The sequence below is a fragment of the Homalodisca vitripennis genome, chromosome 8 (assembly GCF_021130785.1).
Source record: "Homalodisca vitripennis isolate AUS2020 chromosome 8, UT_GWSS_2.1, whole genome shotgun sequence".
Classification (NCBI taxonomy): Eukaryota; Metazoa; Arthropoda; class Insecta; order Hemiptera; family Cicadellidae; genus Homalodisca; species Homalodisca vitripennis.
The window spans coordinates 119,652,740-119,677,845 of record NC_060214.1 but is presented as its reverse complement, the minus strand read 5'-3'; the positions used below and the strand labels follow the sequence as shown (position 1 = coordinate 119,677,845).

At 35.5% G+C, this 25,106-nt stretch overlaps 1 protein-coding gene across 1 annotated transcript in view; it reads right to left on the bottom strand.

The window, feature by feature from the left end:
* Positions 1–25,106, bottom strand: part of LOC124367994 (replication factor C subunit 5-like) — a 53,303-nt gene that overhangs the window by 6,697 nt on the left and 21,500 nt on the right. Inside the window, exons 6-8 of the mRNA XM_046825259.1 lie at positions 23,380–23,443; positions 17,179–17,326; positions 14,670–14,747 (exon numbers count right to left, since the gene is read on the bottom strand). Coding sequence (XP_046681215.1) covers positions 14,670–14,747; positions 17,179–17,326; positions 23,380–23,443 — 290 coding nt within the window. The remainder of the gene's footprint in view (positions 1–14,669; positions 14,748–17,178; positions 17,327–23,379; positions 23,444–25,106) is intronic.

Below are 25,106 nucleotides of genomic sequence, written 5' to 3'. Positions count from 1 at the left end.
CTCACTTACCAAACCCTAAAGCAGGTTAATACATTTTATTTTCAATATGTAACTCCCACAGAAGTAGAGAAAGCCATAGACACTCTTAAACCAAAAACCTCATCTGGTATTGACGAAATATCAGCAAAGCTGACTAAATCCTGCAAAAAAGAACTATCTGCTCCTCTTACTGACATAAATAAATCACTTCAAGAAGGAATCTTCCCAGACCAACTTAAAACTGCAAGGATTTACCCAAAATATAAAAACGGGCCAATAACCGTCACCAGCAGTTATCGACCTATCTCACTAATATCAACCTTTTCCAAAATTATTGAAAAGATTGTGCTGGAAGGCCTTCTGCAGCATCTTCAGCATAACAACCTTTTAACAAGCCGGTTTTCTAAGAGGCAGATCTACAACTACCACTCTCATACAGCTTTTTGGACACATTGTCGATCAGCTAGAAGAAGGCTGCACAGTAACCAGCTTGTTTCTTGACTTCAGCAAAACGTTTGACTGCCTAAACCATTGTCACTTACTTGAAAAACTAAGAACCCTAGGCATAGAAGGAACAGCAGCAAGTTGGTTCTTGAGCTATCTGAATGACAGAAAACAAATAGTAGAAATCCAATGCACCAGGGAAAACACCATGCAAAGGGCCCAGTCACAACTCACTAGTGTGCAAAGGGGAGTACCGCAAGGATCAGTATTGGGCCCAGTGCTATTCTTGTTGCTTACAAACGACCTACCAGACTGGCTTCAGAGTGCTTGCCAAACAGTTATATATGCTGATGACACCGTCCTCACTGCAGCAAACAAATCAATGCCAAACCAACGACTTAGTCTTAAATGAAAATAAAACTGTCCAGATTAATTTCATAACAAAACACAGAAATGCAGACCTGACAGCATTACCTGGCTTGGAAGCCAAAAACCACACTGAGTACCTCAGCGTCATCATTGATTCAAATCTTAACTGGAAGCCTCGTGTTGACCAACTTTGCAAAAAACTGCTCAGGCATCTACGTAATATGTAGAATAAGACACATGAGTAACATAAAAGTTGCTAAAACCGCTTATTTTGCTCTGATTGAATCACATCTGAGGTATGGACTAGCAGTGTGGGGAAGTACAACTGCAACTAAACTTGGGAGAGTTCTCAAGCACCAGAAGAGAGCTATCAGGAGTCTGGCAGGTCTGCAATTCCGAGAAAGCTGCAAAGAGTCATTCAGGCAACTTAAAATTCTCACAATAGTATCTCTTTATATTCAAGACATCATCCTACAAGCAGGTAACTCAGGACAATACAGACATAACAATATTCACAACTACAATACAAGAAATGCCTCAAACTTCAGCTTGGACAGGTTTTCAAGATGGCTGACTGTGTAGTTTACCTGTATGTTGGTGCTTAATAATCTTTAATTTAAAACATAATCTACTTACATTATAATATCAAAGTTGTGCTCATTTCATTTTTGGATACTGTGAGAGTACTGTGAACAGATAATTTTTAGCAGGTCACTACACTTTCACTACTCAACCACTGAGTAAAACTGAGGGTATAGAGCAGGTATAAGGATTATTTATAACCTGTCCTATCAAGTCAAGGTCAACTGATAAACCACTCTGCCCTCAACAGATTTAATGTACAATGACACTGACTGATTTCTGCTTTTGTTTGTAAATATAGAGCTTTTGTTTTGTTTGTAAATAAAATAGAGAGCTCTTCAATACCACTGTACAAGCTATAATTATAATTTATAAGCATTCAGTTTTATTTGGAAATATTTTAATAAAAATAAAAAACTTATTGACAAAATATTCTGCTTATGTACAGTGATGAATTTAGTAGCTACTGACATGAGATTGTATAATAGATTATATAAATAAAAATTTAATTGATAAGGCTGATTTATAAGTGCTATTATTAGATAGAAAAAAAACTATATTATAAACAAATTATACAGTACAGTACAGTACAGACACTATAATAATGCATTGCTGTACTGCTTATTGCATACCAATACATTGAAGGAGTAGTTATATTCTTCAATGCTTCCAGAAAAATCTTTTAACATGTCATTGTGTAACAACTTCAAATTCCACCTAGAAGAACTTATATTTGCTAAATTGAAAAGCTATCCACACTGGCCAGCTGGATAAAGGAGCAAATTCCAAATGACAAAGGAAAAACCCCTAAATACACAGTAAAATTTTTTGGCAATCATACAACTGCTACTATTAAAGAATCAGACATTTTAAATTACTTTGAGTACAAAAACATTTTTGGTAAATTTAAAACGGACAATGATAAAAATAGAATCTTCAACAGAGCCCTGGAAGAAGCAGAGTGTTGCATTAAAATACAGCAACCAAGATGAGGGAATACCTATCTCTCCAATGCAGCAGAGCATATTGGAACAGTCAATATCTTATTGTTTTTTCCATGTACTAATGGTGTTAACCGTAAATAAATAAATAAATATCAGACCTTACTCATGATATACTTGAAAGTGACCAAAATAAATATTGAGGAAAATCTTACTATGGCGGCAAAAATAGGCTCAGCACTTTTGGAAGAAAATCTAGGATTGAAGGAAAAAAATAGCAGACATCTGGCCAAAATAACTAGTCTAGAAGCTAGTATAGAGGAACTTAAAACAATGGAAAGATAAATATCTAGCAAGTATTGAGAACAATCAACAAAAAATAAAGGATCTTGAGTCACATATGGTTTAAAGAAAAACACTACCTAAATGAAGTAAAGCAAATTTTTGAGGAACATGACATCAAGCAAGCTGAAACTATAATCCAGCTAGAGAAAAAAATTAAGAGCCAAGTATATGACATTAGGGTCTTAAAAGAAAAAACTACAATTAATATCAGAATCGGGCTCAAATAGTCCCATAAAACCAAGAGCAGATTCCCAAACTCAAAATGATCTTCCTTCAATAACATATGTGCAACCAACTTCAACACCAATAAATATAGACATTATTCTCCTAAAAAAAAATAATACGGTATCCTTGAGGAAAAACTCTCAAACTTAGAGGCCAAATTAAAAATAAAACACAGAACAAAACAGCAACTTTATCTAAAAACACAAGCATATAAAACTAAATCGCACTTCTAGTAGCAATCAAACGCCTTGCAGAAAATCACATAACAAATTCCAGCGTCTCACTACAAGTAAAAAGAATGCTAGAAACAGAAAATAACAAAATCCATGGACGGAGTAATCAACATACTAGAACCTTCATTGCAAGCATGCGCCAGCCAATAAATGCAAGAGAACAAAATCAGTCTACTACATCAACAACTGGGAGAGTCTGTTAAACTCCAACACAAAAACAGTTTCTACCACAACAACAACGGGGAGAGTCTGTCAAACTCCGACACAAAAACAGTGTACTACAACAACAACTCATGATGGTCCAACTACACAGCTGGCAACTTCTCTTATCCACCAGTATGAAGATGAATCTCCTCCAGAGAAGAACAAACAAGTCATAAAGCAGAATCCTGGATCTGTGATACTCTCGCAGGACAAAACTAACCTTAGAGTAATGAGTGGGCCACCTTTAAATGCGAAACCAAAAGACAAGCATGAGAAGCTTTGAAGACTTCTTCACAAACCACATAGATTTCTTTAGAACACATATGGGAAGACATTATAACTTTAGCCACTCTAGTCCGTCTGAAAGGTTCTCTAAAAACTGACTCTTTTTTCGAGAATGTACCACATCGACAAGAAGACATTTAACATTCAAGCAAAATTATCATCCCTCAGAATTAACCATCTTTCACCAAAATGCTGACCGCCTCTCCAATAAAATAGACATCATGAATGACCTCCTAACCAACATCAACCCAGATATAGTAATTATAACAGAACATGGTCTTTCAAAAACAAAAGTTAGAAAACACCCACTTAGAAGGTTATACCATTATCGAGAGCTTCTGTCGAGAAAAACATCAAAAAGGGGGGGTTGCAATTTGGGTGAAGGATGAAATAAAAACTTTATGCGGTTGGACTCGGTGGAAACAGGCTGAGTCAGGAGCTGATCTGCAAGGTGTCTACAGCTAAATTAACAATAGGAAAACAAGCCATTTACATCATTGGAATTTACAGACCTAACATCAATTTTGATGCAGCCATAGGCATAATATCGCAGACTCTAGAAACCATCCCTACCTGGAACAGCCCCATAGTGATTATGGGTGACATCAATGTTAACTGTCTGGAAACAAACAGACAAAACACAAAACTTCAAGAAACCTTAAAGTCTTATAACACCTCAAGACTTCAGCTACCACCTACACACGTGTCACCCCATATAGTTCCAATTCTATTGACATAGTCTGTTCTAACAAACTTCCTACGGAACCAGTAGTCACTATCCTAAACACATTTATCTCTGACCATACAGGGCAAATAGCCACATTACAGAACTTCAAAACTAAAACACCTGACCAAATAACATTCAACAGACATTTCAGCGACAAGAAAACCTCTCACTTCTTAATAATCTACTGAAACAAGAAACATGGTGTGACGTGCTAACCCCCAGATCAGCGGAGGAATCCTATAACAAGTTTCTGAATACTTTGACATACCATATGGATATAGCATGCCCTTACATCCGTACTCGCAAAAAGTCGAAAAAAAAGACAACCTATTAAGAATGACCAAGAAACGATAGAAAAGCGCAACCAATATCTAGCGGCTCAAGAGGAATATCTACTGACTGGAACAGAAGAAAACAAAGCCAATATCGGCTCCCCTGGATGTAGCAAACACACCTAAATGAATACTTTGTAAACATTGCCAACGAAACACTAGCACAAGCTGTCTACGATGGGAATCCTGTTACTCCCAGATTACAGACTTCAAAGTAAATGACTCTCTTATTCTTTGGCCAACATCTCAAAAAGGAAGTTAAGACGACTATAAGAGCACTGAAAACGAAAAACTCAGCTGGCTTTGATAACATTTCCACAAGATTATTAAAAAACTTGCAGTGAGCCCCTATTAAACCCCCTAACTACTATAATCAACAACTCATTTGCAGAAGGAATTTTTTCCATCAAAACTAAAAACTGGCAAAAGTCTATCCATAACTAAAAAAAGGAGACCCCAACCCAGGTCGCTAACTACCGCCCAATCTCTCTACTTCCTTCAATTTCAAAAATCATAGAGAAAATTGTACTGTCTAGACTGTTATATTTTTTTTTAAAGATAACCTGTTCCCTGATAATCAACACGGCTAGGTAATAGAAGGTAAATCAACATCAACTGCTCTGGTTAGAATCGTTGAGTAAGCAAAAAGGTATTGCTTCATGCCTCATGTATGCAGATGACACGACACTCCTGCTACAAAATAAACAACCTTCGACCTTGGAAATAGACACATACATTGCCATAAATATGGCAATAGAATACTGTCAAGCAAAACGACCTGGTATTGAATCAAACAAAGACCCAGCAACTAATAATGGGAAGAAAGAAAGAAGAAGTGCTGGAATTGCCGGACGCTAAAAGAATGGACAACGTAAACTACCTAGGAATATTAATTGACGAATCTCTTTCTTGGAGTGACCATATCAACCAACTATGTGGAAACTTAGCACAGTTTTATATGTTCTAAGGCACTTAAAACAAGTTTGCTAGCCCAGAAATAGTAAAATGTGCATACTACTATGCTCTTTTCAAGAGTCACCTGAGGTACACAATAACTGTCTGGGGCAAACTCCTCTAAATTTAACACCCAAAGGGTACTAGTGCTTCAGAAAAAAGCAATCCATATACTAATGGGAACAGGACCTCTAGAATCGTGTAGAGGTGCTTTTAAACAGCTAAGAATACTAACCTCAGTAGCCCTGTACATCTTAGAAGTAATTGCATATGCAAGTCAACAACGTCTGACAAGAGGAAATGACGTTCACACTCTCAACACAAGATCCGCACATGACTACATACTTCCCACCCATCGTCTGACTCTCTACGAAAAACAACCCACCTATGCTGGTGCAAAATTTCTTAACATCCTGCCACAAGAGTTCAAGAACACCACGGAACAGCAACAACTCCGACAAAAACTGATCGACTGGCTTCTTGACCGGCCTTTTTTATACAATAGAGGAATTCCTGAACTGGAGGACTAACTGCCTGACCACATCTCTCGAACCACTGTGATTTATCTCAACTTAAAAAAAAAAAATGTATTTTGCTTAGTTGACACTATTCTTGGTCTCAATGATAATGAATAAAGTATATTATCTATTGTCTATTGTCTTGCCAACACATCACCTAAGCCTCTTTGGAAAAAAGCCATCTTACAAAGGAGCCCTATACTTCAATAAACTTCCAGATAATAGAAGAAGAAGAAGAAAAAGTGCTTTATTCAAACGATTACAAATAAGGTAACATGATAATCCTCTGATAATATTTGCACTATAAAACAATGGTATTAAACCGTCTGTTTGGTGTTGGTCGCTACATTTATAATATATATATATATATATATATATATACACTTTTCCACATTTATTCTGCTTTAGAAACAAACATATCTAACAAAAGCTCAAAAAACAAAAAAAAATCAGCTTTACAATTTGTATTATTTTAAACTTAAAAAGAAATAACATTAACAGCAATGTAATTTGTTGCTATAATTAGTTCAGTTGTTATATTTGTATCTCCTGTTGGCGTAAAATGCTAAATCAATATATACATTCATACATACATACACACACACACACACACCACACAAACACACACACACACACACACACACACATACATACAGTACATACATACATACATATATATATAATACACACACACACACACCATTACACACATACAATACATATAAAGTACAAACAAATAAACTTTGTGTAAAATTAACTTTCGATCTTCTATATTTACATGCATATTTGTAAATAGCAAAATATGGTAATAGTGACAAAAAAAAATTAATAATTAACAAAAATAATTTGAATGTTTGCAAATTTAGAGACTTTGTTCGACAGGTATATTTTCCACGTAGTTATATAATGTTATGTAAAAAAGAAGAAAAAAAATAAAAATATATAAAATAGAAATAAATTTCATAGAAACTAAAAATTAAATTCATTTGACGAGCTCCCACCTATACTTCCAAGCTAATTTCATGTATTTCCCTAAACTTTTGCCAATCCATTTCCGTTTAAATAGCAGTCATATTCATGTTTTGATAATGTACATTTTCCGAGATAATATTTTTCTAATATGCGATAAAATCGGGCAGACCGCAAAACGTAGTGAAACACGTTCTCATTTTCATGCCTGTTTGCACAATGGACAAGAAAAGTTTCCTTCCTGCAACCATGGCTTGTAAATTGAGGTCAACAAGTTCGGCCTCTGGCCTTTATTGCCCAAGATATAATACTGATATCTGTATTATCAGTGAGGAACGACCTGTCCACCAAGGTCGATATTGAGGGTCAGGTACTGTGAGTGGTACAGAGAGGTCCTCGCTCTGCCTACACAGTTAGCGCGCCACACGGTTCTCAACCCCTCCACCACGCTCCTCAGCTGATCCGCCACTCTCTCCTCTCTCCTCTATCCTTAGGTCCTACAGTGATACCACACTTGCGGCCCAACTTTACCCATTCCCGGGTACCAATAGATGCGTTTATTGATTATTTCCTTCGCGAGAATTACAGGTAGCCGATCTTGAGGTAATAAAAAAAGTTTAGAAATATAATCAAGATTATAGTTTAATGTATAAAAAAGCAACTTTTCAAATTTTGTTTCTAAATATAAAACATAATTTTGGCGTATTTGTAGGGAGAGACAGAATAATTTTTTAATGAAATATTTTTGTACCGACTCAACCTTCTCGTTTTCAAAACATCCCCACACCTGAGCGCCATAACACAAAATAGACCGTATTATTGTATTGTAACACGTGTACTTACCACTCAATGGAACTTTGTTATTTTTTAATAATCCCCCCCAAATTGAACTGATTGCAAATTTTGCCGATTTTGATTTTTCTTCGAAATGTAATTTCCAGGATAAAGTTGTATTATGCTAATTCCCAAATATTTATACTGATTTCACCACCTCCACCCTTTTACCTTGTGTATAACCATTTGTCATTGGCTCCCAGTTTACCCCCTTTCCTAAAAACAACAACTTTTGATTTATTAAAATTTACCTGTAAATTCCAATTTTCCACAATAAGTTTCCAATCTGCTGATCATGTGCTGGAGGCCCGCGGCTGTAGGCGCTATCAGTACAATATCGTCCGCGAACATCAACACATTAACTTGCTTGCCTCCAAAACTGCATCCTCCTCCCAAAACATCCGGTAAATCGTTAATAAAAAGAAAAAATAATAACGGACTCAAAATGCAGCCCTGTCTGAGGCCCATCTGTGTGGCAAAACTACGAGTCAGCCCCTCCCTGCACACCACACACTAGCAGACGTGCCATTGTTCAGGTGTTTTATAGATTGTAACATCCGCGTCGATACTCCCAAACACGATAACTTGTATATTAACGATTTTCTGTCGATAAAATCGAATGCAGAGGTGAAGTCCACAAAAAAACAATACAATTTTCCTGAATCCATCGATAAACTTAAACTTATCCTACATGTTAAATTAAATATGTTGTCAATTGTGGAGTAACCCTTTTCTAAAACCAGCTTGAAATTCGGTAATAATCTTTTTTCCTCAATCCAATTATATAACCTGTTATTCAACATACCAGTAAACAATTTATCAATACAATCAATAAATGAGAGACCACGGTAATTTTGATGCCACATTTGGGCTTTCTTTTTTATGTAACGGGTAAACTATGGATTTTTTTGAAACTTTCTGGTATAATGCCATCTTTATAAATTTTGTTATAAATTGTTAGTAAAGTGGTAAGTAAGGAATTTGGAGCATTTTTGAAAAATTCATAGGGAACTCTGTCAAAGCCTGGGGCTTTACCAGACTTTGCTTTAAATAATACAGTTTTTAATTCAATTTCAGAGAATTCCGCGTCCAAATAATAATCTGCTACTGCCGGCTCCGCATCAGCTGACACCACTGGCTAGTAGTGGAGGGTTCAATAGATTTTCGAAGTGTTTTTAATCCATTCTTCAGGTGTAATATTCCCTATATCCTTATTAGAATGTCTTTTAAAATGATTGATCGCCCGCCAATAGTTCCTTGTATCTCTGACTTGGTTTAAATTTTGAACGACTTTATTATAATATCCAATTTTTTTGTCCCTACAACAAAATTTTGTAAAGTTTATTTGCTTCCAAATATTTCATTCTGATGCTGCTAGAGTTTGTTTTGCGAAAAAATATTAAGTAACTTATATACGCATTTTCTTAATTTTAAACATTGATAATCAAACCAAGGCTGTTTGTTCTTTAAATAATTCTTCCGATTATGTATTAAATTTGAAACTTGCTGCATTAATTATGCTTTCGGTTACCCTACATACATTTTCTTGGTTGTTCATTACTCAACTCATAATCTATAAATACTCTATTTATTTTTATTAACATATGTTCTATTATCGCTATCTGTCCATTTCAATTTAGGTAACAATGGTAGCGGTCTTTCCCTCTCCCACCCTCAACGGCAAGGTCACTCACTTCAACAGTTACTTCGATTGGCAAATGGTCAGAACCGGGGTGGGAAAAACCACTTGAAAGTCACGGACGAGGTGTAAACAGTCTATTGACACTGCCACCAAGTCCAATAACAGAGCAGCCCCCATAGCACCTACAAAAGTGTATTCTCCTTTTTGATCTCCTGGAGATCGTCCGTTTAAAATAATTAACCCTAAATGATCGAAAGAGTTCCAATATTCGTTTCCCTTTCCCATTCAAAATTGAATCCTTTGATTTTCTATTAACACTAAGGTTACTATTTAATTCATTTAACATTAATTCCGTTAATACTCTGCTCAAAACCAACTCTTCAGTCCATTGACATCACCTAAAATTACTAAATTGTCTATATGATTACGTTCGGAAAAATTCAGTAGACTAGTATAGTCCCCTGTTCCAGTAATTACAATTTAAATAAACCGGCAATAAATTGATTTTTTTGTTTCTAGGGCTGTCATTTATCTGAAATTAAATGTAAACGATTCTACTGAAATTAAAATGTATGTTTTTTGCAAAAGTTTGATTTTAAATTTATTAAAATACAGACCCCAAAAAATCTACCAAAAGCTAGCCAATCTTGTTGCCGGACTGACCTGAATTTTGAAATCTCTAAATTTGCTTACAATAAATTCGATATCCTGTTCAGAACAAAACGTTTCAAGTAAAATAATAATATCATAATCACTAATAAAATTTATAAAGGAAACATCACTTGCCTTAAGTTTTAGACCACAAACATTGTAGCAGACTATTCTTAAATTATACTTTTCCATAACCAGTACTCTTTTCCCTCACGCTCTCGGCAGCCCCCCGGATGCAGGATCGGCAAAGTCCCCTCAGCCCTCGGTGGTGTTCGCAGCCGGTCCAGTGCTCGTCCCTGTCCCTCGCGCGGCTGCTGAGTCCGCGCACCTGCTCTCACAGTCGTCGTTGCCATGTTCGCACCTCCTCTCCGGTCTTGGACCCTCCCGGCTGTCGCTGTTGTCTAGAAGCCCGCTCTCTCAGCCCATCCAGGAAGTCGATAAAGCTGTGGTTGAAGAGCGTCTTTAACTGGTCAGCGCCGTCTCTTTGTCCTGCCATTAGCTTTCCCATCCTCCCATGTAAACCTGGTGCTATTAATGGTAAGGTGATCAAATGCCAAAGGCATCCTCATCCTGCCAGCCACACGCTCCACCTCAGACCGCACCGCCGCTAGACAACGAACGTTTATGACGCACCTCCATAGGGAAATCCCTGTGCACAGTGTACCCTGTTCCCTTTCAGGGATGAAATTCGGGACATGATGTAGCCGACATCCGCATCCTCGGGGAGATGAGCTATCACCACCGCACTACCTCCTTCCCCAGAAGATGTGCCCGATTAACCACAGTCTATCCCCACAGCCTAACATTTCCCTACAAAACTTTAGGACCACCTGCTTGTAATCTGGGTTCTTTTTCCGTCCATTTAAGCCCATCTAAATATTAGATTGTTTCTTCTAGACCGGCTTTCTAGATCCAAAAGTTTTTTACATATAACCTTTTCCTGCAGTTGGAGGCGCACAACATCGTCTTTTCAACATTTTATTCTCCTCGGCTAGCTCTTTCACCTGTCTTGAGAGGTTGACCAAATCGTCTTTTGTTGCCAATTTGGAAAGCTTCTGATCAAGCAGACTACTAAGTCCGGGCCATTAACTGTCCGTGATTAATATCACCCACCTTCTCGTCCTTCGTGTTGGCGTCCATGAGCTCTTCTCCTGGATTATCAGTGACGTTGAGGGTCGCTGGCGTTTGGAATTTCTGGCTAGTGGTGAAAAATATTTGGTCGATCTTAGCCTCAGTCATGTATGCACTGTCACAATCACTAAATACGAACTGCAACAACAGTAAACCGCTCGACACAACGCACCACGCCACGTCACCAGCTCGACACACGACCAAGACTGGCCGACCTCGTTGTTACTGCCGCTCACTGATAACGACCAATTAGTGTTTTTAATGCTTATCTACACACTAATGATTTATTGAATAGCTTGCTCCTGTGTTTACTTATCACTGAATTTTAGCCGTTTATATTACTATGTGCTCTAAGAATTGCTTTAAGAAACGATATTTCAAAGAACGATATGCAAACGTGACCAAATGAAACGGCAACAGTAGTGCCAACCTTTCAACTTCCAGATAATATCAAACAGCAACAGCCTAAACACTTCAAGAAAGCCCTGAATGAATGGCTCCAAGAGAGACCCTTCTACAACGAAGAAGAATTTTTAAACTCTGACCTATTTATGTAATATGTTATTTGCTATAAATTTTATTAAATTTGTTATGTTAACAAAACTGTTTTGTCTATTGTCTATAGTTTATTGATACAATAATTTAATAACATTATGAATATAAATACATAAATTTATACATTCTATTTTTATGACTGTTTTATAATTTAATAACATTTACATATTTAATTAATCTTACTTAACATCATACTTAATTAATTATACATTAGAATTTGACGATGTTTTATAACTGATAGTAATATTAAGTTCTATTTTATACCTTGAAAATATCACCACTTGTTCTTTCAGCTGTGCTGGACTTAAAGATTGTATATTATGTAAACTGTGACAATAGAGAATTTGAATTTGAACACAGAGGAAATATTTTTTAGAGGTTTATAAATACAGTGCCAGAGGTGGTTTGTCTTCTGGTAGCATACTATTTCTTCGAGGAAGGTTTTCAAAAGTTGGTTCTACAATATGTCAAGTGTCTCAGTATTAATGGTAACTATATTAAAAATTGTTTAAGATACAGGCTTTTATATTAAAATATTGTTACAGGTTTAAAAACATGGCTTGTATATCTTGTCACATATTTTAAGTTTTTGATTAATACAACATATTTAGACCTATTTCATTTTTATATAATAAAATATAAAGTGTCACTGTTTAGTAAATTTTAAAAACAGCTTAAAATTCAATAAATGTAAATAAACTAATTTTTAATACCATGGTTGATAAATTAAAAAACTTACTTCACTTTTCTTGGAAGCCAATATGATTTCAAGTTTGCAGCATGTTAAATGAATAAAATGTAATATTTACATGTAAACATTGTTTTAACAAATTTTATATTTGGTTTTCCACACCATACAAGAATATAAAAATTGCAATCTTGATACACTGAGATTTCATAAATAATGAACTACATGTAAAATTTTTAAAACAACTTTTACTAATTTTTCAACTCCTTTACATAAGTATGATGAGGATCATAAATATACCAAAAAAGGCAAGAATGGGCATTGCACAAGTCAGAGATTGCTGCTCTATGTACAGCTCTCAAACATCATCATGCCAGACATCTAATAATGCCTTCTAATCAGATGATCATATCACAAGATCTCATCATATTAAATGCATTCATTTCGACCAACAAATTAATGTGAATGCTGATGTGAATCACTGTTTTTGTTTTGATTCACAACGATCAACTAAGAATACAGTGAAGCAAATAAATTTGCAATGCAAATCTAAATTAAATATTCAAGAACTTAAATATATTAAAATTTTGCAAAATCTTACAAAATGCACATATACTTTAAACAAAAACACCCTTGTAATGCAGTATAATATTGTTTATCTGGATCTCAGTTATCTCTGGATTGACCGGATCAGTTTTAAAGAGTGGGGACTCCAATTTTTTAAAGGGTAACATTGAATTTTCAGCATTAATGTTCTTATTAACACATGTTCAATGTTCAGAATAATGCACAAAACACAAAAAAAATTAACAATGTTGTAGTGGGCCTGAAAGAGTTGATAATTACAAAGTTAGAAGATGTAAATGATTGGGTTAAGACGGACAAGAGCATAAGCACAATGACAGATGTAATTGCATTAGCAGCTCGTTCTACAAAATTAACAGAGGACAGTGAAAACAATTCTGATAATAAAGATTCGGATGGTGTCATCAGTCACTCTAAAATAAATTTATAAAATGTAAATGATAGGCTCAAGACGGACAAGAGCATAAGCACGATGACAGACATAGGAATTATATTAGCAGCTTGTTCTCCAACGATAACAGAGGACAGTGAAAACAATTCTGATTATGAAGAATCAGAAGATGATGTCATGGGTCACTCTAAAATAAAATTTAGAAGATGTAAAAGATCGGCTCAGGACAGGACAAGATCATAAGTGCGATGACGGATGTAGAAATTGCATTAGCAGCTTGTTCTCCAACGATAACAGAGGACAGTGAAAACCATTCTGATTATAAAGAATCAGAAGATGTCATGAGTCACTCTCATTCCACAGCGCAGGTAGACTAACTTTAGGTAGTACTTCCCAGAAGCAGTGTACCAAATTAAAAAAAAGAGAATGACAGTTTCTTTTAATTTAGAACAGTAAATAACATTTATCTTTATGTTTTACTTAATTTTTTTCTATAATTAATTAATAATTCTTGTAAAACAGGGTTGCTACAGGAGTCCAATAATGAAATTCCCTGACTTTTCCCTGAATTCCAGACCAAATTTTTCATTTTTCCCTGACTTTTTTCGACGCAATCCCCAGGGTTTTTGGCAATCCCAGCTGGGAGGCGAGTCTGTCGCACCGGCTGAGCCACCTCGGGTACCTGCTTCATGCGCCACATCGTCTGCAGGCTTGGACTCGGCACGGCGGCAGTAAGTTTATTTGTGTAAAGGGATTTTATATTTTTCCCTGACCAACGTCGAAATTCCCTGATTTTTCCCTGACTTGAGACCGGATTCCCTGACTTTTCCCTGATTTCCAGCCCTGTTTTTTTTCCCTGACTTTTCCCTGATTTCCCTGACCTGTAGCATCCCTGTAAAATGAAAAATCAATTGACTCCCTTTTACTGTTAAATTAGTAACAAATAAATTTCTAACTACCTGTAATCTACCACACTTTTACTGTATTTCCAGATTATCTAGATTTTTGTCTACCCGGATTAGCTCTGGTCATTAGCTCTGGTCTAAAACATTCCGGATAAATGAGATTAAACTGTGTTCGCTCACCTCTATGTAAGAAAAGATGAACTTCTGACAATATATCTTGAAGGGCAATACCTTTCACTACTTTCAAGTTCTGGATATCTGAAACAAAACAAGGAATTAACAGTTATTTTTATTTCATAAAAAAATGTAAATCCTAGATTATTATTACACGATGGTGTAATAATAATCATCATGTGGTTTTTAGCATGATGATGCTAACATAAATTTATCAGAAACATGATCTTTATTAAATGTAATAATACAGATTTATGAATAGATACATGATTTACAGATAATATGAATTTATGAATACTTTTTATATGAAACAAGTAGTAATACAAAATAAATTTTTTATTCGTGTAACTGCACAATAAGCTCATTCTGAAAGCTTTGAAAACATGGACAAATTTTCTATAAGAAACGCTGTTCTTTTGACACTCGTAGAATTGACAGGTTATAGATTTTAAATATAACATCCTATGGGAAGGTAGGATTTTACAATCTATTATTGCTGCGAGGCAAACCAAAGGAGCATTAACTCATTAACTACACATGTATCATTTAATAATACATATATCAACACTTCTTGATACAACAGCCCTTTTAACTCGATTCTAACACCTTTTTCAAAGTAAATTAATAAAATCAACAGAAGTTTTAAAAATACGGAAAGTCATCATTCTGCTTATCAGCAGTACACAAATTGCCTATTGCTATTGGAAATTGTATATCCGGAGTTGTTGTCTAGAAATATATGCAGCAGACTCGCGATAATGCATAGAAACAAATGTAGAAAATATGAACTGTATGCAAAATATTATTTATGAAACTATGGTTGTTTGTTAATTTTTTTGTTTATCCATAATTTTTACTGAAAAGTACAACAGTAACAAGTTTTAGCGATCGGTAATTTGTGTGCACTGACAGATTTAGCTGTTATGCGCAAATAGATGCAGCAGACTTGTGTTGACGCGTGAAAATAAATATATATAAATACAAACTGTTTGAAGAAAAATAATGTTTTTAAATTTACGGTAATTATTTCATCTATCTACGTTTTTTATACACAAAATACAACAATAACACTCTTTAGGAATAGATCATTTACGTACTGCCGTTCAGCTGTTATCTGAAAAAGGTTATAGCAGACTTGAAACAATGTGGAATTTATACCGAAATTACGAAAACAAAACGTTTTAGCGATTAGTAATTTGTTTGCGTACTGCCGATCAGCTACCATCCGGTAATAGACTTATTTAGGAGTTTTGGTGGATTCACGATTCAGCTTTGACCTGCGTCAAAGTCATGACATTATGAATGATGACTTTGTGTACTGCTGATAAGCAAGCAGTACACATATTGCCTATTGCTAAAACATTATTTTAAATTGCATTTTGTGCATATTGGATAACAGCTGATCAGTAGTAAGCAAATTGGTTATAATTTTAAAATGTTATTGTCATACTTTGTGTATAAAACATGAAGATGGATAAAATAATGACCGCATTTGGAAAAACGTTTTTTTGCTCACAGTTTATATTTTATATATATTTAATGGATTTATAGATCAGTATTAATATATTACTATAGGTTTTTTAGATATTAATATTTTGATTCTTCTTTCTTAACTTTTGAATAGATGAATATTTCCAAATGCTTATTGGGAGGTTGCCACAACATAAACTGAAATTGTTTTTGCATGTTTTAAAATTACATCCCCTCACCTAAAATTGGGAGGGTAGGGAACAACTCAACAAATTTAAATGGGGCATTGAGTAAGTCCTCAAATTATGGTCTTACTTATATAAAGCTAACAACACCAAGAAAGCGAAAATCTGACCTTAACAAAACGGCAACAATCTTAACCTTCAGAAGTTATAAATCTATTACTAAAAATAAATTTTATTTTCAAAGCTTAGTAAAAGTTAAAATTACATACAAATTACATTTGTAAAGTGAAAACTACATTAGAAGTGATTATTAAGTCTATTGAACAATGAGACTGAACTTTTTTAGAATTATTTTTTTTAGGGAGGGGGCTAAAATGTTCATATTATAACTCATCAATGCTTAACTAAATTAATGTATGTAAATTTAATACTTACTAATTTAACTGTACCATTCTTGCTTCAAATGGAGTTTTCAACTGTTACAAAATTAAAAACTAAATTAACATGGTGATGATTTATTTCTCTTTGAAGGTTAAAATGGCCACCATTTACTTTAGGGAAGTTAGAATATAATTTTCTTACTGTTGTATGTGCTGTCTCATTAAGACATTTAATTTTAAGTGCTACTCAGTGAATCGCTAAAATATTTTTAGATGCTCTTCCCCCACTTCTCCCCATTTCGGGGTGAGAGGTCCATTATTAGTTTTAAAACAAGTAAAAACTACTTTCAGCCTATATTATGATCAACCACGGGCATTTAAAAATATTCACCAATACAAGAGTTAAGAGGAGGGAAGGGTACATTACTTTCAAACTGTATAACTGAAAAGCATTCCACCTGGTATAACCAAATCCCTTACTTTTGTAGGTGGTGGAAAAGTCTAGGTTGAGGAGCCATCTGACAATGTCCATGATGTCAGACTTGAGTGGGTGACCCACGCAGGTGTAGACCGTCACTTCATTGACCTCGGAGAAAGCCGTTGCTGCACTCTGTAGAATGTTCAGTACCTAGAACATTAAAAAAAATATTTATTATCAAATAGTAGAGTATGGACACTATACTGACCGTGTGAAATAAAAGAGCCAAAGAGCCTCTACAATACCATCAACATGTTAAAACAAGCTTGAGGTCTATTGTAACTCACAGAACTCAACAAAGACATTTTAGTCAAAATCTTTCTCTCTTTAAAATCCCAAACACCATTTACTGCCATTTCCAGAATTCCTGATAATTCTAAGTGACGATGAAGGGGCATTGTTGGGTGTGGAAGTGGCGGGGTCTTCATACCCCAACACATGTGCCAAGCCAGAGCGTCCATGAAGCACACGCACAGCCATCTTCTCTCTTCTCAAGTGCTATATTTTCGTGCACATGCACCTGGGAACTGCCTGATCCAAATCTTGTCTTCTTTGATAATTGCAATCAGGCTGAGCTGATCTGGTAGGCTTTATTCTGACTATCCTTACCATACTCATTTTTCATTTTGTACTACCCTCACCTATCGGTAAAACTTCCCAAAAATCTGGCTCCAACTATACTCTACTATACCAAACCTAAATTTCTTTCTTTATCCAAGCCGAGGTGGAACAGCATATGCTGAGGGCTGCGTGATCAAGGATGTGCTTGGTCGTTAACATGCGGAACTACTCGTGGGAACACAATAAGTAAAGAAATTCCAAAAAATTTAAAAAACCAGAGAGGTCTAGCAATACTCAAAAAGAGGATGAAAACTCACAAAAAATAGAAGTACTGGTAATGGGCTCTGACCCTAGCTGTCCTGAATAAACACAAAAGACAGGTGGACTTCCTAGTAGAAGTCCTCAAACCCCCGACTCAGCCAGAGTATACACATCTGAAGAAGATGCCATACTGGAGGGCGACCACCAAACGGGTGAGAAAGCAAAAGCCGAAAGGTCGCTGCCAGGTTTGCCTAAACTGGGTGGAGCCGCCAGAAAAAACAAAATAAATTTCTAATCAAACAAAAAGAGGGAAAATCAAAAAGAAATCACTCTGATGGCTCCACACCGGAAGATCATTGGAGAAAGAAAACAAAAAACCAAGGGAGACAGTGGGGACATAAGGAGCACTCTGCACAACCCCAGAAACCTTCATACAAACAAGCAGTAGACGGTATAAGGGTGGGGATTCTACACTCCAACTTTCCCGAGACCCTACTCTCAACAGAACAGATGGAAGAGATCCAGAACTTCATCCTGGAAGCTATCGTGGAGGAACAGGAGGGTCCCTACTCTCCAAGATTTAAGGTATCAACAGGAGATAAGGAGTTCTGATCTTCACTTGTGAAGACAACAACACCGCTGAATGGCTGAAAAGAAAGCCCTTGGGAAGGGGCCAGTTTGAGGATTGTACCAGAGGGAGAAATTCCACGTTCAAGAATCTCGACTATCTATCTTCCTAATAGTACACATGAAACCACTGATAAAATCATGAAGTTCTTAAAAGTACAAAATAAAGAGCTAACTGTTGGGGAACGTCCTGCGTAGAAGCATCGAGGGAAAGTCAGTGCTGCTTATTCTCTAGTCGAGGGGAAATCCAGTTGAAAAGTTGCAAAAGCAAGACAGTGGTCTAAAAGACTGTTCACACACAACAGAATTAAATGGGCAATAAGATTATTCAAGCCATTTAAATCTTCTGGGGCATATGGAGTTTTTCCAGCCCTTCTTCAAGAGGGGCTGGAAAAACACCATATTAAATATATGGATATATACATATTAAATAATCTAATAATTCTGTTCAGAAGCAGTTACGCATTAGGATATATTCCAAAAAACTGGAGGACAGCACTGGTGTCCTCCAGACAGAGATACGACTCAACCCAACTCATACAGACCCATAAGCTTAACCTCCTTCATGGTGAAAACTATGGAAAAAAATAATAAACAGACACATAAGGGACGTAATATTACCAGACTACCCACTTAGTCCCACACACATAGAAGGCTTATATAGAAGGTAAATCAATTACCACCGCTCTCCACAGCTTAGTGGAAGTGGTGGAGAACACATTCAACGAAAAGGAAGCTCTGGTCAGCGTCTTTATGGACATTGAAGGAGCTTTCGATCAAGTTGCATATCAATCCATGGAGACTGCTATGGAACATTTTGGAATTCCCTCAGATGTAGTCAAATGGACAGTAGCCCTCCTAAAAAGCAGACAAGCGAAGGCAAAGTACGGAGACGAATCTGCCGCAATCATGGTCCGGAAAGCCTGCCCCCAGGGGGGAGTTCTGTCTCCTCTCCTGTATGTGATGGTGGTAGATGATCTTCTTAGCAAAGCAGAGAAGATGGGAACGAGGCTACTATGCTATGCGGAAGACCTAGTGCTTATGGTCAAAGGAAGAAACAAAGGCATACTGGAATGCCTAATTCAAGAAAAATTAAACCTCATAAGCAAGTGGTGTCATGGGGAAGGTCTACGGATCAACCCATCTAAAACAAATATGATAACCTTTACTAGGAAAAGAAAGTTTCATCTTACACAAACTGTCCTGGAAGGAATCAGAATAAACCAAACAAAGGAAGTGAAATATCTGGGTATAATCCTGGATGAGAGGCTCACTTGGAACTCACATATTGAGAACATAATATCCAAAGCGACAATGGCCCTTGGGGTCTGTGGCCCTTGGGGTCTGTAAGAGACTATTTGGATTTAAATGGGGATTGAAACCCAAAATGATGTACTGGATCTACAAAAATATAATAAAACCAATTTTTTATTTTTTTTTTTTTTTTTTTTTGCTGCCAAAAGGCTACAGAGTCTTCAAGGGCTAGCTTGCTTAAGCATTACAGGAACGATGAGCTCCTTCCCAACACTAGCAATTGAAGCGGTCCTGGAATACACTCCTCTGGGCAGGAGGTGGTAAGAACAGCCGCTCTAAGTGCAATGAAGCTTCTAGGAACAAAGGTCATAAATACTACCTCCTTAGAAGGCCACATGAAGATAATGCAGGTATTTCCTGAGGCTGAAATGCTAACCAATGTGTCAGAAGCAAAGATTAGGAAATACACTTTTGAAAAACCATAAACTGTTTCTATCGATGGAAGGGAGAAATGGATTAAAAAAGACGTCTACCCTACAAAAGGAGTCCTGAAGTTTCACACAGATGGTTCACGCCTTGACTCTAGGGCAGGATACGGAATATACGGACCAGGAGTTAACATGGCAGTGCCCCTGGGAAAACATGTCACAGTCTTCCAAGCAGAAGTCATGGTAATAGACTCATGCTCCAGAAGACTCATACAAATAAGGACAAAAGGATTAAAATACTTGATACTTTCTGATAGTCAGGCTGCACTAAAGGCACTTGATACCTGTTTGCTTGACTCGAAAGCAGTCTGGGAATGTAAGAATGCTCTAGTTGAGCTGGCAACGAATAACAGAGTAACACAGGTTGGGTGCCGGGTCATAAAGGCATTCATGGAAATGAAAAATCAGACATCCTCGCCAAAAAGGGAGCGGAGTCCATAATGGTGGGGCCAGAGCCAGGTTGTGAGATAGCTTTCTCCAACAGCAAAGCTCTTGTTAAGATTGGGAAAAGAGGATAAGAAATATTAATTGGAGTAGAGCCTCAGGATTAAGACTATCCAAAATGTTTATCTCTCCTTACGTTACGTGGGTGGGCACTCTTGAATCAGAGTAAGGAGGATATAAGACTGATATTAGGTATGTTGACAGAACATAGCCCCCTAAGTAAACATCTTATGAGGGTGGGCCTTAGCCAGACTGATGAATGTACACTCTGTGGAGAAGAGGAGGATCAGCAGAGCATATTTGGTTAGATTGCCCTGCCATCTTAGAAACTCGGAAAAGATTCCTGGGAGCATATCTCCTCAGCCCCCACGAAGGATATCAGAGAACAGGAGCCCTCAAAATTAAAGGAGATTAAGGGAGGCGCAAAGGTTCTTTTAGGACTAAGCATGGGGACAAACCGTCCTTTTCCCTCAGGACAAAAAAAAGGGGGTATTGTTTGAATCCAATTTTATAACTTACATTTTTTTACATTACACTGTTTTCAGGACTTTTTGACAGATCTGGTATGGACCACATAATAAACATTGAAAGTTTTATAAAAACGGGTAATGTTTTAAAAACGTCACTTTGGAGATAAATATGTATGTGTTTAGAAAAGATTCATGATTTATCGGGTTAACAATTTTAAAACCTAAAAAATATTAAAAATAAAAACATTACCAAAACTATTAACAAAGAGTTAAGTTTACATATTAAATTTTATAAATATCAGACAATCAAATTATGGTTATTTGACCAATGATTAAAATATAATCTATTGTATCTTTTAATCTAAAATTTGTTGGGAGCTTGTGATGTGTTCGTCTTTAAACACATCACAAACCAGAAATATTAAAAATTGTACTAAAATCAACAGTATTTTGAGGAAATTAATGTTTTTTTTTTACTTAAAACATTATTTATAGGTGAAAAACAAAGATATTCAAAATATGAATGAACTCATTTTTGTATATCAAGAACACTCACTTTTTGGGCCAACAGCAGAAAGTGTAACAGGTCAAATTACGACATTTGAATATTCGCGGGGAATTGGCAGACTGTGACGTCAGTGAATCACATGTTGTCGGAATTGAGATTTATTTAATAACGAAGAAATTTATTGAACTTTATTCGGGAAAAGATTTGATTAATTAAAATGAAGTAAACATAACCAAAATTCGTGTTTTACAAAAACATTAAATAGAATTACGCAGAAAAGCCAATTGTGGTATGAATGACTTGTATATTGATGACGTCATAAAGCACATGTTGCTAAAAATTTAAATAAAAAGCTTTGAAAAAATAACAAAAAGAAAATAGAAATACTTAAATTGATTAATTATAGTAAACTTAATAAATTTCGACAATTATAAAAAAAGAATTAAATTAAATTTATTCGTGAAGACGCTGATTTGAACGAGAGAGGGGATGAGTATTGTTTTGAGTCGGTATCTGTCGTTTTATACGGAGATTCGTTCTTCTTTCACCAGACTCGAAGCAAGGAGGTTGTGTTAGTTCTCCTGGGATAGTAATGATCTGTTGTATAGTATATTGAAATTTAATCAAGGATGGGATATTGTTTAGACTTTTAAAATTATCAAAGCACTGCAAGGTGAGTGAAATTATAATATGTGTTGAGAGTGTGACATTTAATAAATTAATCTCGTGGTCACTTGGTTTGACTTTCTTTAAATATCCCTTTTATAAAAAAGTGTGGAGTGATGTTAAATTTTGTAATCATTACTTAACATATTTTGGAACCCTGACATACACACAGACTTGTCTCTGGTGATAACACCAGAGACGTTCAAATCTAATAATTTTTTAGTAATACCGAGGGAATACAGCTAGCATTGGGCAAGATGGCGACCGATACAACAACGTGCCACTGGTGACAAGGGGCGTACAACTACATGGTGAGTCAATAACTCTAAAGAACTGACTTTCAGCAAATTATCGCAACCAACGTGGGGGTGACACATAGCAAATTGGCGTTATAATCTGCCACTCTCATCAAATTGACATCACTTCAAATCTGAAATACATCAAATGGCGCAGCAACGAGGGGCCTTCATCAAATCTGAAATACATCAAAAGTTAAAAGATCAGCAGACCCGTTGATCAATAAAACTATATAAGTTATAATTCTTAATTCTGTATTAACTGTAAAATCAACAATTTTGTAGGAAATTGTAAGAAACTAATTTAATATTGAGAAAGAAAAGAAACGATTTTTCATACCATAAGATTGTTTCTGCTTTAGGGTAAAATCTAAAAAATGAAAAAAGTTTAAAGCTCGTTTTGTAACATTTATGTTAAAAATCTTGATTATATTGTACATTTCTACTTCAGCCTAACTAAGGAAGTTGTAGACAAAATAAACAAAGAAAACTGGTATTTGCAAAGTAGAAGTGGCACTGCACTAAAGTTTTATGAAAGTTAACAAAGAACAAAGTTAATACTACAAACTATCTATATAAACTATATAATTTATACAATTATTCCAAATTTTACCAACTATAATCTCACCTTTCTCATGTCTCCTTGGGCCAAATCCACTAATGCTTTCTTTCCATCATCTGTTATTTTAACACTGTAGAACAAAACTTGGTGTTAGAAAATAATTAAGTTTTTTTTTTTTTTAATTATGTTCTATCATTCCAAGTAATTCAAGACAAAATTACAATTTAAACAGTTAAGATAATTTACTGACACATAACATATTTTTATGAAAAAAATTAAAAAATCACACATTGAACAAAAAATAAAATGACAAATAAAAGGTTGAGTGGTATAAAAATTCTCCAATACTTTAACTGTTTTTAGAGACAAAAAAGGTATCTTTTTGGTTGATTTCATGGAATGTGAGTCAACAATTACAGCACGTGTGTGCTGTGATACACTAATACAAACTGAATATTTGCAACCAAAAATCGATCACACAGAAAACTGTCATCCTGTAAAATCCTACTTTACAATAACCATAATAACTTAAATATAACTTTCTTAACAAAAAAGAAGATTTTCATCGGGAATTCCTTAACTAACATCCATTCAGGCCCAACATTGTAATTAGAAACTACTTCCTCTTCTCACTTGAAAAAAGAGAAGAGACTTGTATTTGAGTACTCAAGTCTGTTGTTGTTAACTGGTCAAATTCCCTGGCAGCGAATTCTTACGCAAAGGGTATACAAAAGATAGTACAAAGTAACAAAAGGTGTCCTTAAGTATTACGCTCAGCCTAGACACCAAAGCAGAATTCGGTAAATAAGAACCAGGAGCCAGATTGGCAATGCCCTTAAAAAATATGCCACGGTCGTCCAAGCGGAAGTCTTGAAAATTGTAATAAACAAAATTGTAATCGTAAAATGCATCACATGGCTTACACAGAGGGACAAGGGTGCAGAATAGAATCAGTGAAACACATATAGCTAAACTGTCCCACTATTTGCAAAGTCAGGAAAAAATTCCTAGAAGCTTATCTTTTGAGCCTTAGGACCTCAGATCTAATTGGTTTTCGCTGAAGCCTCAGGTCCTTTTAGGATTAAGTGCAGCCTGTAGAGTCTTATGCTCTTTACCTCACAAAAAAAACAAAAAACAAAAACAGAAGGTATTTTAAATTGAATGGCAACTGCGCTGAATAGTAAAGAAGTAACGAAGTAACATAACATTGACAATAGAAACATTCTCTCATAAGCTTACTTTTAAAATGACCATTATTTAGAAATATAGCAAGTAATAAATTTCAAAGAGCCAAAAAGAAAATATCTTTTGCAACTTTGAAAGCTGGAGGTTTTCCTGAATCTGAGTGATGTCAGGTCTGCAATAAACCACCTTCGGACCTTTCAAACAAGACCATGCTGGTGCTGTGATTTCAATTACCAGTAACATCATGAGTGTACAGAACAAATTCTCGGAACTAACAGAATTTTTTTTGCTCTCTGAAAAAGTTTTGTTCTTGTGTTATTATTACACGATAAAGAAGTATTCCTTTATGCAGTAAATATTTTAAGAAAGCTAACAGAAAAATGTTACTTATTAAATAAAATAAGCAACCCAAAGCCAATATAAACACACTATCCAATTAAATTTAGGTGGACCTCTACATTCTCCAGAAATGTTTACGTTATTTATTTATAAAATAAATGTTATTATACTTATTTATATTTGAAGTTTCTAGATTTAAGTTGTATTAGTTTCTAACCTTTAAGATGGTGAAATCTGTTTTGGGTTCGGAAAATATTTTTGTATTTGGA